General features: G+C 36.6%; 1 protein-coding gene across 1 annotated transcript in view; it reads right to left on the bottom strand.

Moving 5' to 3' along the window:
- The window catches only part of LOC122791430 (doublecortin domain-containing protein 1-like), a 526,863-nt gene that overhangs the window by 341,563 nt on the left and 168,938 nt on the right, over positions 1 to 16,362 (bottom strand). The window contains exon 8 of the mRNA XM_044059172.1: positions 13,674 to 13,763. Within this exon, the coding sequence (XP_043915107.1) occupies positions 13,674 to 13,763 (90 nt within the window). The remainder of the gene's footprint in view (positions 1 to 13,673; positions 13,764 to 16,362) is intronic.

The raw sequence follows: 16,362 nt of genomic DNA, 5'->3' as shown, positions 1-16,362 counted from the left end.
TATGCTTCTCAGATGCACTTCTAAGATGTATTAGAACAAAGTAATACTTTTGCTAGACTGTAAACAAAACAAAAGTAAATGTTATGTCCATAGAAATCTTTTTCTGTAATAAAATAATTTCGGCCTCTTTTCTGTGGAAATCTTTATCTATTAAATAACTCTTACATGGTCTCCCTTCTTTGCATTAATAAACTGACCAGTGTTCCCTATCAAAGTACATGTAACACAATGGTGCAGACAAAGCTGTTCCCATAGAATTTCATTCTGTACTGCCTGACCATTCTCTTATCAGTCATAGTAATTTGTATGAAACTGAGTACAACTGCAAAACTATTCGTCTTAGGTTCCTTACAGATAAAATCTAGTTTAAGAATATCTTACAATACACACTTGTGTTTAATTTAGGTCTATGTCATAAAACTGAAAACGCAAACTCTCGTACGTTCACATGATCGAATAATCAGAAACTCTAAATTTGTATTGTGGGGGGTTGCACCCCCCACACCTGCTACTAAATATATCTTCCTACTCCGGGATTGCACTACAGTGAGGAAAGGGTAAATATTCCGATCTGCACTATACTGCAATCCCACAATACCACTTTCGAGTTTCTGATTATTTGCTCATGTGAGCGCTCGAGAGTTTGCGTTTTTGTGTTTCTGAAGTAGACCCTTTAATTTGATATTGCCAATTACAAAGCGACTTAAATGTCATGACTAACCTACACAGGGAAATGCAGAGTAATATTCTAACTTCATAGTCCTTTTATTGAATTAGAATGGACAAAAGTATTGTGACAACATACATTTTTAAAAGAAGATTGGGAAATATCATCACCATGTACTACCATTAACTGTTGTATGCAGGTAGTCAGGAAAGTTTATTGTGCTGATGTTAGGATACTAGTACTAGCAAACCACAAATACTGCTTATTCCTCACTTCATTCTTATACACCGAGAAATGTTTGATGCCCAGCCTTCAGATTAAATTAGCATCAGTTAAATTACTTAACTTTGTAAAAGTTGTACAAAGCTCATACTAGTCTTATTTTTTTAATTATATCACCTATTTTTCAGTTGCTGGCAAAAGGGCCAAGCTACTGTAAAGAATTTCAACAAAATATATTCATAAGGCATACTATTGTCAACCATAACACAGTCAGAAGATTGTCAACCATAACACAGTCAGAAGAGAAAAATATACCAAATGCTCAGAAGTTTAATCTATTTATTTATACAATATGTTAAGTGATTGAAAGGTTTTCAAGTACGCAGCAAAGTCTTCATGAGGAATAGTGATCCTTTGGGTCAAGTTAAGAAATTTGGTATAAATGAAAATAAAAGTTGTGTGTTACTCACCACCTTGGAAATTTCTGGAAAATAGGATAAACTTTGATTTTCTTTGAAAAATAAGCCACCTTGCCTCAAATTCATAGGAGATAAGTATGGGCAGGATTCATTCCATTATTTAAAATTGTTTTCAAGATTTTCTTAAAAATGTTAGTGATCATATAGTACACTTGTCCCTGCCTTGTTCTATTTATTGTGAATAGTTATAACAAATAAATATCTAAACAAAGAAATTCCCAGTAACAAAATGGGACTTCCTATGCATGCTTCAGAGGCAGAAAAGACACTAGTCTTGTGAAGTATCTTTCCTTTACCAAGAATGATGCCTGTATACCAATCAAGATAATTGGCTTTAACAATTGGCTAAGCAGCTGGCGTCATTTTATGGGGATCTGGTATGTGTTGGTATGAGATAAGATGGTAAGTAAGACTTTACGTTTCAGCAGGGATGGCTTATACCACTCAAAACAGGGCTTCTGCATATTGGCTAAAGCCTTTGCTGCCTCTATAGTGCCTTTTGGGTATTCCTGTATAGCAAACTACAACTCAGACAGTATCATGATGGTACTAATAAATGTTAGGGGTCTAAATAGCTGCCTGAAAAAGAGGCACTCCAAGCAACTGAAACACATTCATATTTCTATAGTTACTGACACATGACACATCTGTTATGAGTAACTGTGGGTGAGTATCTGCATTCGTCAAAATACCATGACCTCACATCAGATTACCCACAACCTCTACTTAGAGCTCTTGGAGATCAAGTACACCATTAACAAATCCAACTATTACTTCACTGCTAGCTACAGATCTCAATTAATGCCCCCCAAAGATTATGAAAACTATTTTAATGCCATTAAGGGGTTAAATATCAAACTAAATACCTTCTTGCTAGGGAACTTCTATTACCCAGGTATTAACGAACACACTTATGTCTCTAAAATAGATATGCTCAGCACTTCCTATACTTGTTAATCTGAATGAGCTGAAGCAATTTGTAAACTCACCAGCTAGATGCTCTAATATTCTTGACATGGCCCTTACCAACCTAGTTGCCACTTGTATTCTACCCCACATTTCCACATCCCTGGTTAAATCTGACCACAACTCAGTGATTTTCTCTGTCAGGCCTAGTGTTACCACCCCACCAAATGAAACCATATTTAGACTTTTAAGGGCAAACATATTTCAATTTATATAACACCTATTCAAACTTCTCAGCAATCTCATGCAATTTGACCTATGTTGTCTGCCATATTCACCTCTGATATTTATCAGCAAGGTAAGTACCTGTCTACCCTGAATATAATGGTAAATTCAGGAATAAACTTTTCTGGTGGAACTTTTGTATTAATAAACTATTTAACAAATGATGAAACATTGTAAAAAAATCCCAATCCCCTTACCTCAGCACCACTTTGAAATTTGAGTGTACTATTAGAAAATCTAAAACTTAATCTCAATACAGATACCAAAGGAAACTACAAGTCTTTTTTCAGATATATCAAGAAATTAAGGAATAATGACCAGTAATGCATTGAGCTCATCTATAATGAAATCAAACATTCAAATCTCATAAGTATAGACAATATATTAGAAGATATATTTATTGCCAACTTTGCCCCCACATACCTACATTGTTGCTCCCAGTGTCCTTGATCATAGGATCATAGAATCAAAGGAGGGTACTAGGACAAAGGCCCTAGAGTGTTAACCCTTCATGCCCCACTTTTGCCAATTATCAATGCCCAAGGACTAGACCTGTACCGTTGGGCATCTACAAACTACCACTGTCCATAAGGTACACAGGCAACAAATCAGGGTTTAATTTGAAACTACCCCTGTACATTTGAGACACATACCATTTCCTCCAACACGTGTTGTTTATGTCACAGATGACGTCTAAATCATTAGATCAGGTAATTCTAGTGCTATTTATTTTGTGAATGTGTAGCAGATCCATCTGGGCTGGACTGAGAATGCATTGCAGGTTAGGCATAGATCACCCCTAAGTAGTCTGTAGGAGACCGAGTAGAGTGACAGGGCTTCGAGACAGTTCACATAAGATGTATTAGTTACACCAATTGGACCAATTGCCCTTCTCACCCACCTTATGCTTCGGTGAAAAACTGTAAGTAATTTATAGTACAATACTCTGTAGTGGGGAGATATTTTGCTCAGAAATGCTTTTATATATGGATCTATATACATGCTAAACATAGCGACATGTTTCTTTATATGATCTTAAAATGCTTTGAAGTGTTTGCCATGCCATTCTAATGACAACCTCTTCTTAAAACACATATCTTGTTTTTGCAGAGCAGAGCAGACTTATTTGGTTGTATTGAACCAACTTTATCAGATTTGGTAGAAAGTTTTTGTGGGTATAAATAAAACAGAATGCACGAATGCACAGAGGAGTGAATGCTGATGTGAGTGAATCCCACATGGATGAATTTAGTTTTCTATAGTGTAAGTAAACAAGAGTATGCAGAAAAATTCATGTTTTAATCAAAAGTGGTGGTTGTGAAGATGTGCAAGATTACGACAGCAGCTGTAAATACGCAAATCTTTGTGGGTTAGAGTAAAGGTTAGGGAGGGGATAGAGCCAGTGTTGTGCATGTTTGGGTTGTCTGTATTCTGTACCCTTTTGTTTTGTGTAGTGGTACTGCTAGGGAAAGGATTTTTAATAATGTAAAGTATATGGTTAAGGTTAGTATTACAGTTAGGGTTAACATACATGAGCAGGATGTTGCAGGGGGGTGAAGCATAACCATAATACTACCCCTGCCCCAAAACTACACATTATATTACTAAAACCCTTTCTCTAAAAGTATCACTACAAAGACGACATCTGATCTTGTTTTGTAACTGTGGTTTACTGATATAGGGTTTTTTAGTGGGAGAGAAGGATTCACTGTTTTGTGATTCATTCTTATGAGTCATATGGTGTTTTGTGGATCTCTCTCTCTCTCTCTCTGTTGTGTTTTATCATTTCTGATTCTCTCTTTTGAGTTTTCTTCCTTTAATAATGTAATATAATATCTATATATATATATATATATATATATATATATATATATATATATATATATGTGTGTGTGTGTGTGTATATGTATAGTGTTATTCTATGCACATTACAGTGACATAAAGCTTACAGAAACAAAAACGGAAGCCCACTCCCCTGTTGACAATAAATGAAGGAGATTTTCTTCTAAAAGAACACTATTTAGTTTAATACTGATAATACAATAACCAACTATATTTAAAACCTAAGCCATGAGCTTACAGTCAGAAATCATACTTTTTAATGATACTATATAAATAGGCTCATACTTTGTGAATATAGTTTTACTTTCTGCAAATGCAACCAAAAAGAAGGCGATGCCATGATATCTAGCTATTTTATTAGACAGTATGTTGATGTATATCAAGAGCAGATTGGAGTTGTTATTATGCAGAAAAGAAAGTAGTCAGGTATGATGTTATCTATACCCTTAACAAATAGTTCCTGTTCCAACATTTGACATAGTATTGGTTCATTCCTTATCAATCTTAAAAAATAATTTTCTTTCCGGAAGTCATGGAAGTCTAATCAGGATGCTAATGAACTTTCAATCTAAAAAGTACAAGAATGGATATTTCCAGAATTATCTAGCTGGATTATCTATTCTGTTGGATTGTAAAGGAACTGCAACATTTGTCATGTAATAAAACTTAATGGCGTTGTTCTCAGTACCATGTGCTTACTAATTTAGTTTTCAGATACTTTGTCATTAATCAATGAAGGTACTGTGGAAAATGTCAGATCTTGTGGTATGCAGATGATGGGTGATGGTCTTCTAATCTACACCTTGCATCATAGCAGCTTTGATGACATAACAGAGCATCAAGAAGCTCAACCGTATCACCAAACACTGGTGGGAGACTTATAAAGTTCCCATTAAATAGACTTTCTCCCCATATCCCTAGTGAAAACTTGCAATCACCCACCAGTTATGCAAACTGGTTGCAAAGGTTGCTAATGAAGTGCTCTTCTTGACAGGTAAGGACAGCCTATTCTTGGAACTCTGGATACTTTGGCTGAGGTATTTGACATACCATTTGATGTTGCTGATATGGTAGTAGAGGTTTTGATCTATAGAATAGGTGTTTGCTTACTACAGGTTCTATTAGGTGAAGGAGTTCAAACAGTGGGGGGATCATTCATAGCACTGAAGGCTAAGCAGACATCACTCTGCTGGTGAGTGTATTCAGTAGTCCAGGGTTTGAGTCTCTGTCTCCCTTTGCCTACTCTGTAAGTTTGAGTAAGTCATTTAAAGAGATACTGTTCTCTGAAAGTTGGGGAAATTTGGCCTAGGTTCTACAGTGTCTGGGAAAGTTTGAGTAACCAAGCCAGTTTCTATTTACATTGAAAAGAATTTGCATTCTCTGTTGGACACTTGTGACACCATCCTAATATATACTAGGACCTTCTTACAAAGATTATACATGGCTACTTCTGATCTGAGTGCTGATTATCTTTTAGTGACAATGGATGTAGAGTCACTCTTTACTGTGATCCCCAATACTTGGGGTATAGAAAATGTCAGAAATTTATGCATGTGAACCATTGTTTTACTGAGTACAAGATTAATTTAATTTGTGCCCTTTTAGAACTGGTTTAGAAAACAATGCCTTTTTGTTTGAAGATCAATTTTATGCACAAAAGGTTGACATGGCAATGGGCACAGCTTGTGCCAACAGCTACGCCAACCTTGTATTGGTACAATGGGAGAGAGACATACTTCAAGCTGAGGGCTTCTCTGAACATATCTTATGGTATGTAAGATTTGTTGATGATATTTTTTTGTTGTGGAGGGGGTCATTTGAGAGTCTCATGCAGTTTATAGAGTTTCTACATCAGTCTACAGATTTTTTAAGATTTACTTTTAAATATTCTTTTGATGAAATTGAATTTCTTGATGTTAAGGTGAACAAAACTGATTTGACTAGCCTAGTAACTAGCATTTATAGGAAACCCACAAGAAAGAATAATCTGCTCCATAGAGATAGCATGCATCCTAGGCATGTTACCCGGAATGTTGTTAATGGGCAGGTGTACAGGTCATGAGACTCCATAATAATGACAAACAGCTTCCTGAGGCCCTGGAGACCTTGAAAATGGATTTTCTGGATAGAGGCTACAAGGAAAAGGATATTGACAGTTGTATTACTGTTGCATATAAAGAGATAGGGGGCAAATGCAGGACTTATTATGCTGCTGTACCTAACACTGAAGCCATAGCTACAGAACAAAGGACAGGATTGATTTGGTTTCCTCTCACATATTCTTCTGATATTAGTAGTATATGTGATATTGTCAAAAGGAACTGAGGCATTTTGGATACTGTAGATGAATTAAGAAATGCCATAGATACTGTTCCACACTTTTATTTTAAAAATAACAGATCCTTGAAAAGGCATCTGTGCTACAATACTTCTACTTTTAACAAGGTTTTACAGTCAAAGAGGCATGGTACTTTTAAATGCAGGAATTGCACAGCCTGCAGGTTTATACACTCTAGTCCTACTTACATGCACCCTAATATGCACTTTAAAATAGACACAAACTATTATGCTGATTGCAGGGCTAAGAACATTGTTTATTTTAGTTAGTGCACTTTCTGCCATGCCTTTTATGTAGGCATGAGCAACAGACAACTCAAATACAGGGTGCTGGAACATCAAAGAGACATTAGAAACAAGAGAGACATCAATGCCCTTGCTAAGCATATTATGTGCCATGGACAGGAACATAATTTTAAATTTCTTGTGCTAGAGATCATTCCTGAGAGTTTAAGAGGGGGAGATCTTAGGAACCACACAGAATCTGCAGAGAAAAAGTGGATTCTGTCTTTTAATGCTGATAAAATACCAGCTTTTAATGAAGTTGTCTCTCTTAAGCCTTTTTTAAAAGCTAGACCTCTCAAACACTGAGTATAGGATTGTTTATTATACATATTTTTATATATATTTTTTATCTTTTTTATATGTTTCATTTGCCTGCTTTCTTGTTGTGACATTTTTCTTTTAGATAATTGATGCTTTTATCACTGTTCTAATTGACTAATTAACTTATGGTATTTAAATGCATTTGTTACTAGTTTAGGACAGTCTGATGAAGTGGTGAGAGCACACCATGAAAGCGCTTACTCTCTCTTGTGTGCATTAAAGTTTATTGTTTTACCTTCAGCTGTGTTAGCTTCGGCACTTTTTTGTTTTTCTTAGTAGTTACTTGTTACTGTACCGATGTATTTTTATTCTCAGCATACTTTTTACAGTTTTGCAGTGGTCACCTGGAACACATGCCTAGTAACTACCTATGAACCTAAATCTGACCCTAACAAGATCACCATCATCTGATCCCAAAGCAAACTTATTACTTTCAGATGAGCTTACACTTGGCTACTGGAGGCAAGTTCAGGTTTATATCATTGTTACCTTTGTTACTAAAGTGCATCTACATATCAGATAATACAGCACCGTATCAAACAATCCAATGTCTCATCTGAAAATAAACATAAATTTATCATGCATGTGAAGGAGATTATTATGAAGTTACAGTGAAACTATGTTTTACCAAACTGACTTTGTCCTCCATCATCTTCTGAAATAGTTTCTTAAATGTAAGGAATATTTGTCTTCTCAATTTCAGATAACAGGATTATATTCTTAGAAAGCTTCAAAACAGTGATGTTGGTGGCCTGATTCTCTGCCTACAATTCTATTTAATTAACCTCCAGTGAGGAAAGCAAATGAGTTACCAGATGTTTTATACACATTTGTGTTATGTGTAGTTGTAGATTATTTTAAGTGTAATGCTTGGGAGGCTAAAATACTCATCCATAAGACTGCCTTTCATCTACTGTAACCCAGAAGAATAAACTTGTATGCAGACTTTGGTAGCCTCTAGTATATTGTGAGTGCAAGGCTTTTTGATATTTTTACTTGCAACATGAAATTCATGTCCTGTTGTTCTTTGGCACTTTTGCAATTCACTGGTTTTAGAAGGTAAGCTGTCATCTCATGTCCTACTGCAGCAAGTGATTTGGTTTGAATACAGATTATTGGCATTATTTATATTGGCAGGCCCAATCTGGGACATGTTTGGGTGGGCCACCAAACCATAACCTTCTCAGCACCCAGCGCTACCCTCGCTATCCTCAATGATTTGCCAGAAAACTACATATTTTATCAGGAAAAGACAATAAATATGAATCAAAAATCTGGACATTGTGTGAAACTCTAGCCGGTTGAGAGCTATGGTACAAGCACTCTTATAGATATCAGTACAGTATTTTTGATATACCTATCAACTTCTTTACTCAAGAATTCTGGTCAAAAGCAAAAATAGTGGGGGAACAACTGCATAAAAACAATGACAATTTTAAAATATTACACTAATTCACTTGAAAGTTAATAGAATTATATGCTTTGCATCAACATGATTTTTTTCTGAATAATATAATAATAATCCACAGTAAATGACCAGAAAAAAATTAAAAATTTTGTGAGGGACCGGGCAAAACTATGAGACAAGATCAAAGACATTCTCCCCAAAAAAGGGATGATGTGTGTCAGTTTAACTGTAGCAAGCTGCTTGTTAAATTTGTATGAAACAACTTGCTATGAAGTTTCACTCAGAGTAGAAACATTTTTATTTTCTTTGATTCCCCTTTAGTCTTCAAGGAGAATATATTTGAATCAGTGGTGGCTGGTGACTTCAAATCGAAGGGGGGGCTGCAGGAGACAGCTGAATGGGTGGGGCCAACATGAAGGGGTGCGGTCAACTAGAAAGGGGAGGGGCTATGCTCAAAATCACAAAAACTGGAACTTTAATTAAATACACTGCCCTGGGTGCCAAACCATCATTATGAGAGTCCAATCAAGACAAAATGAAGTGTAGAAGAAAAAAATATTTCAATGCATTGGCTGCATGACAGCTTACTTAATATCTAGATGGAAACAAAAAGGTTGTGAGGCATGAAAAAATAAATTACTTTTTAAATACATTACTGGAATGCCAGTCAAAGTCAAGTATAAGAAAAACAAGCAGCACTCAACTCAAACCACTTCTCCTTGCATTGCAGCTCTAATTATAATTTATATTCAGCTTTATTAAAGTACCAAGTAACATGCTGAAAGTAGCAATCTCTGTGATACCCCCACTTGTAAAAATGTTTCTCATCCAAAAAAGACCTGCTGCCTGACAACAACTATCTACTTGTTTCATGGGGAAAACATGATCAAAGTAAAAAATGAACAGCAAACAAGAAAAAAGCTCAAAATAAATTGCTTAAAGGATTACTGCACAGCTATGGACCACACATGATAGAGTGGCATTTTGTATAGTTTATGGGTAAAGCCTGCAAAGATGACTGCAAGTCTCTAACAGAGGTAATGAGCTTCTTAAAATACTGTAATCCTGTCCTTTATTACAAATACTGTCATATGCATTTCAATACCCAAGGCTTATACGTTATCTAGTTATGTAAGTATTCTCTGCATGGCAACAAAAAAAAGTCTTTCAATGTTGGTAATTCTATAACAGTATACTTATTAAAGTTTACTTGCATCTTACAATCTCAGACAAGCTCACCTGATGTTCATGAAAGCATTGTTACATAAACACAGAGCACCGGGCACTTTCTGAATAATAATAAGCATAAATCAACAGTATAAAATATGACATAAAACCAGAATATTCGGCAAAATCAAGCAAGGACAGATGAAAATCCACTGTAGTACTTGTGTTTACCTTGGATACTCTGCACACTTACACTTCATAACTGCTCCTTGCCTTACTTGGACACATCCAGAGTCACTACATGGGGGAGTGGGGTGCAACAAGTATGTCACAATTTGAAATGTCTCTGGCTGACTGTGATGGCCCTGACACATTTGTCATACCTCTCGACCTCAAAGCAAGAAATCTGAACAAAGCCATACATAGAAGTTGGACAAAGGCCCAAAAATAAGGACAATATTTAAATATTGCTCTTATAAACTTTCTAATAGAATAGTAGGACTTGCATTAGTATGAATTTTCTGAAGGGTATGAAATCTGAAACTCAAATGTCTGTCATTATTTTCTAACTTCAGTCTTTAATGATTTGCCACTAATTTTAATTTGCCAGAAAACCACAATTTTATGAAAAATTGACCAAAAATGTGATGCAAAAATATAAAATAGCCACGCAATACAAATAGGAACCTGTCAAAGAAAGAACACTTTTTTAATATTAGTACTGATAACTTGAGCAGCTGATAAAATATCGCCACAGTAGTCAAGAAATCCTTCTACATGGCACACCTCATCACAAAAGGGTTTTCATCTAGGAAAAAAAAAGGTCATTGTTTCCCTCTACTCGACATGCATTAGACCCATTATAGAGTAGAATGTCCCTTTTGGAATGTACCTCACAAGACATCTGCAGCAGCTGAAAAGGCCACAGAAGTAACTCACAAAGAGGATTACTGGCCTCAAACAGATGCCTTACACTGACCGACTCCAAAAACTCCAGCTTTACTCCGTAGCATATTGCCTACTCCGAAGTGATCTCTGCCTAACATATAAAGCTATGTTAAACCCAGAGCTGTTGAACATGCTACACCTAAAGAAATCCCAATCCCTCCGAGCTACACGCACTAGGGACCTAAACCTTGTCACCACAATAAACAGGACATGCTGGAGGGATAGATTCCTGTCCCAAAGACTTCCCATACTCTGGATCAAGCCACCCATTTATGTCAAGCAAAGTTCCTCATTAGCACTCTTCAAGAAAAATCTTGATAAGTGGATGGGAAATAGGAAATACACCCCAGGGATCACTCCGGTGGGGCTCTGCTCAACAGGGGCACAGGAAAATATCTTTCTTGGGTGGCGTAAGCCAGAGAACTTTGTTGGCTAGGCTTACTTAGGCCCTTGCATAGTACCTACCTATGAACCTATGAAATAAGTGAATCTACATGCATTTCTGAAATAAAAGTAATCTATAACTCTGATTATTACAGTTATTTATTAATTGTAAACCCTCCACGTTTTCTTCCAAAATTGCCATTTTGCGATGGGATTATTAGAGGGAGAGCAACATTTTGAGCCAAAATCGGAGACAGTTGAGAGGTTTGGATATGACTAATTCTATAAAGCAATTTATTTGCACATACCTCTCAACCTGTTAATGCAGGAAATATGGACAAGGCCAAATATATTGGAGGAACATACAAACAGTACTAAAATTGCTCTTGCACAAACTTAGTTGATAGAATAAAAGGTCTTGCTTTAGCATGCATTTTTCTGAAGGTTATGAAGTCTGAAACTCAATGTCTGTCATTATTTAGTGACTTAATTCCTAAATGATTTACCAGAAAACCACACATTTTATGAGGAACAAACCAAAAATAAGAAGCAAAAATCTATTCATTCTGTGAAAATCTGGACAGTTGAGAGGTATAGTTGTCTTTGAGTTTGCTGCCCTTCCCCCTCACAAAATCATGGTCTAATGGAGCCTCCCCCTACAGCCATTCCAATGTCCCATTACTTGACTATTTCGCCCCATTTACCATAAACACTGTAATGTGCAAACTGCTTTACTTCTAAGATGATTTGGATTTCATTTGAAAGTTTTATTTTTGCATTTTACAGCACAAACACTAAGACATCTGCTAAACAATGCAATGCAGTCTCTCAATGAGAATAGACTTAGCATTAAAACTTCTCTGCCCTTGAAACTCACATTCATTGAAACAGCATTGAAATCCACATTCAAAGAAAATACATTTGGCTAGTATAAAAATTAACTTTGGGTTGTTTTCAAATCATAGGCCCCTTGCATACAAGACATACATGTGTTGTGTGATGCACCTTCCTGATTGTATTAAATTATATTCCTTGTATAATACAGTACATCTGTTAGAGGGAGTTTTAAATTTATTGTTTTGAACATTTTTCCAGTAAACAATGAAACAAAATGCATGCACCAATAATGTCAAAACTGCCCAAATGAGAACATTTCCATCATAAAAGTCTACTCAAACTTCTACAATCCACCAGTATCAGTAAATATGCATGATCTCTGCAGAAGTAAAAATCATCTAAATAATTCCACTCTGTGAGATCTGTAACTAATGAAGAGGTTGCTGCTAGCAAACAACTTTATATTTCATTGTTTCATCTACAAATAAAGTGCTTGTATCTTCGCCAAAGATGACATTGTCAGTACAACAGCATCCACCCCCTGTGGGAATAGAACCCACAGCCTTTTGCATCAAAAGCAAATACACTACCTGTTTTGCTATTAACAATGTAAGCAGACTCAGCATAAGCAGCACTAAACTTCTCTTCCCCTTCAGCTCTCAGCTCCTTGTAAAATCTACTCGACACTCAAATGTATCTCTCAACTTTGCAGCACAAGAAATCTGGTAAAAGCCACAATTTATTTGGGGGGAAGGGACAAAAGCCCAAAAACCAGGAACACATTTTAAACATTGCTTGTATAATCTTGGAAAGTTGCTAATATAAAATGCTGTGCTGCCACCATACATTTCACTGCCAAGTCTTGAACCCACCAGGACCCTGTGCAAAACAGTCAGAGCAACATACCACTATGCCAAATCAGCTGTTTTATGAAAGAGAGGAAGACTGAAACTTACTTAAATGGCTACCATTTTGTGAATTCAGTTCTCACCATAGTTGTAAACCTTTTAGCACAAAACACCTGAACAAAGCCAGTAATGGGGGAATACAGCCATCAAACATATTCAGTTCTCAACATAGCTCTCAACCTTAGCACAAAAAACCTGGACGAAGCCAATAATAGGGGAATACAGTCCCAAAATTAGGGACAAATTTCAAATATTCATCTTATAAACTTAGAAAATTGCTAGAATAAAAGGTTTTGTGTTACTATGTACTTTCTGAAGAATATGAAGTCTGAAATTCAAATGCCTGTCAATTTTATTTATTTAACATGTTAACCAGGAAAGTCTGACTTGGAACAAAAGCCAATTTTCAGCAGAGGCCCAGGGAGAAATACTGCAGACACATACCTTTGTAACATGGGAGGACACCAGAGCAAACCCACACACAAACACAGGGAAAACATGCAGACTCCACACAGAATGCACCTCAGCCAAGAATGAAACCAGAAAACCTCCAGCTGTGAGGCAACAATGCTACCACTGCACCATGAACTATTTAAGGAATTCAAAATTCAGAAACCACAGATTTTATGAGGAACAGAACAGAATATGAGGCAAAAATCCAAAGCTTCATTCTGTACCTGCAATGATGATAAAATAGAATAAATATAATCCAAAGCTGTTCCACAGCTGAGTATCTGCAATAATCCATCCAAAGCTTCATTCTGTACCTGCAATGATGATAAAATACAATAAAAATAATCCAAAGCTGTTCCACAGCTGAGTATCTCAGCTCGTCTGCATTCACACTGGAATGCACACGTCCAGTTTCCCGGTTCCTGTTTGCGAACGTTCCAAGACTGCTGACCTTGCGGTCCGATACCCTTCCAGTCTATGCAGTTAGCACTGCATAGACTTCTGGGACATCAGCAGACTGCTGCCTTCTTCCTGAATCCGGACTGGTAAGGCAGCAGTCTGGATTCACCTTCTATGCAAGAATAGGAGGAGTTATTGGATTGTACCATCATAGTTCACAGCTGGGGGGGTTGCAGTCCGATATCACAAGCCGCCACTGCTTTTTATTCATTATTGCTGATGTTGTCAGATGTCACATTCAGCAGTTACCAATGTTGAGGGAGTGTAGTACCAACATTTGTCAATAAAGAAATGGCTTTGCCATAGCAGTAACAGCTGAAGTGCTCAATGTGTGGTAATTTAACATTTGAAGCAAGCAGCTTGGTACAGTTTCAAGTAGAAGGTTTATGTTTAGCTATGGTTCTAGACTGCAGATTACAGTGACAAGTATGGATCCTTTGTTAAGAGAGGGCCTATTGCATTACTGTGTCCATTCAGCTCAGTCGGCCTAAGACTGGTCCTGTATCTTGGACTGACAGTCAGGTACAAAAGTGCACTAGTTATTTTATTGGATTGGCAGTCTGGCATCAATGTGCACTAGCTATTTTGTAGCATTTTGTTTTCTGATATCATTGGTTGCTATGCTCTGTGTACTTAAATTTTACTATTTGCTCTGCTTGTTTGTTATATATCCATTTTCTTCTGCTGCTATTGTGTATTTCCATATCACTATATGTGCTTTATGTGTATTATGTAACCAGCTGGACATATAGTCATCCACTGTATTGCATACTATATACTGGACACCAGAAGCAGGGTGATAGAAGGCTATCTAAAAAGAAAAACGTTTTGTAAAAATACTATGAATGTAAATATCACTTTAGATATTGATTTTAGTGTATTTGTAATGTCTGTTTATTTACTGTCTGTGATTATTATTCAATATGTTGTTATGCTTTTACAGTTTTTGAACTCTGTGTACTGGTTTTCAACTTTGCTATATTTTTGTATTGGTATTTAGTCTATTGTACTACAGTCCTTATATTAAGGAACTTTATGCAATGCTGATTTACTACTGAAACTTCACGTGGGAGCTTTTCTCCCCAGGTCTCTGCTGAAAAAGGGCTTATCACCCAGCCAGACACTACCCGGTTATCAAATGTAAATAAATAAATAAATAAATAGCCACAGTAGTAACAGACATGTGATTCTAAAATAAAATTGTAAATTGCAGTGTTCCATGCTAAGAGAGGAACACAGTGAGTAAGATCAAAATGTACTGCCTGTCTCTTTGTCTGCAACAGAACAAGCACAGAAAAAACATTATTTGAGGATGAAAACCCTGTATGACTGCTTTCAGCTGTGACAGACATAGTCCACAAAACAAGCAAATGGCCAATGTTAGTATAGTGTAGACAGCAGAAGAAGAATGTGCCCCTAGCATGTAAACAGCACCCTAGGGGCCTATACATCATACAATGCACCAATGTGGTGCCAAGTCTCAAAAATATACAAGTAAACCACAAATTTCATGAGGACCAGACCAAAATATGAAGCAAAATCTGGACATTCTGCACAACTGAGAAGTATGCATCATATTCTAACTACACCGACAGGGTTTACAGCAAAGAGCAAGGGCAGGTTCCGGGCCCATTATGTGAAAAGTATCAAGGACATAAGAATATCACAAAAGACACCTTCCTAATTCACAACAATGGCAGGCTGTGCACCATTACAAGCATAATAACTTGGATACAGGTAGAGATGTAGCTGGCTTATGGGCATCTAATCACAGGGCCCTCAATACTAAACTGAGGAGCAAACAGGCCATTTCTATAATCTTGCACTCCTGTCTTAAAGAGAAATGCAAGGTCTATTCCCAAGCTATACTTCTGGATACAGGCATAAAGCATATGACAATGGGATTCATCTAAAGAACTATCTATGGCAGCAAGCATGCAAATGGTCAAGATACTCAAACAAATTACATATATAATCTAGGAGACAGCAGTTCTATCATGGTCATGACACCTAAAGCATGGCACTGGGAAACAGCAGTGATCCATGCACAGTACTGATAGCTCTGCTATCCACAAGAGTTGGGAAGCCTGGTTCCAGGATATATTCATGCAATGATATAGGGAACAAACAAGTGTTTTATGCATACACACTTTCTCTGAAATGCAATTGCAAGGAAATGAGTTCACACCAGGCATATGGCTGATATAACTAGCTGCAAAAGTGGCATACAATAGTCTAAAATGGCAGCATATGGAGCTCATTAGCCAAATGCAAGAATCAGTATTAACTACGTGTGCCTTTAATTCTTTTTTCCTTCAAAGCTCCATCACTGGCCAAACATACATTGCAAACAGTTATTGATTCCAGAGTACTAGCCCTAATTTTAATTTCACTGAGAGTTTACACACTGTAGTTTATGTAACTGTCCTGCAAATTTACAGATCTCTATTTATC

This window comes from Protopterus annectens, chromosome 17.part0, assembly GCF_019279795.1.
Source record: "Protopterus annectens isolate FY-2018-M chromosome 17.part0, PAN1.0, whole genome shotgun sequence".
In the NCBI taxonomy this organism is placed as follows: domain Eukaryota; kingdom Metazoa; phylum Chordata; order Ceratodontiformes; family Protopteridae; genus Protopterus; species Protopterus annectens.
This window is presented reverse-complemented; position numbering and strand designations above follow the sequence as displayed.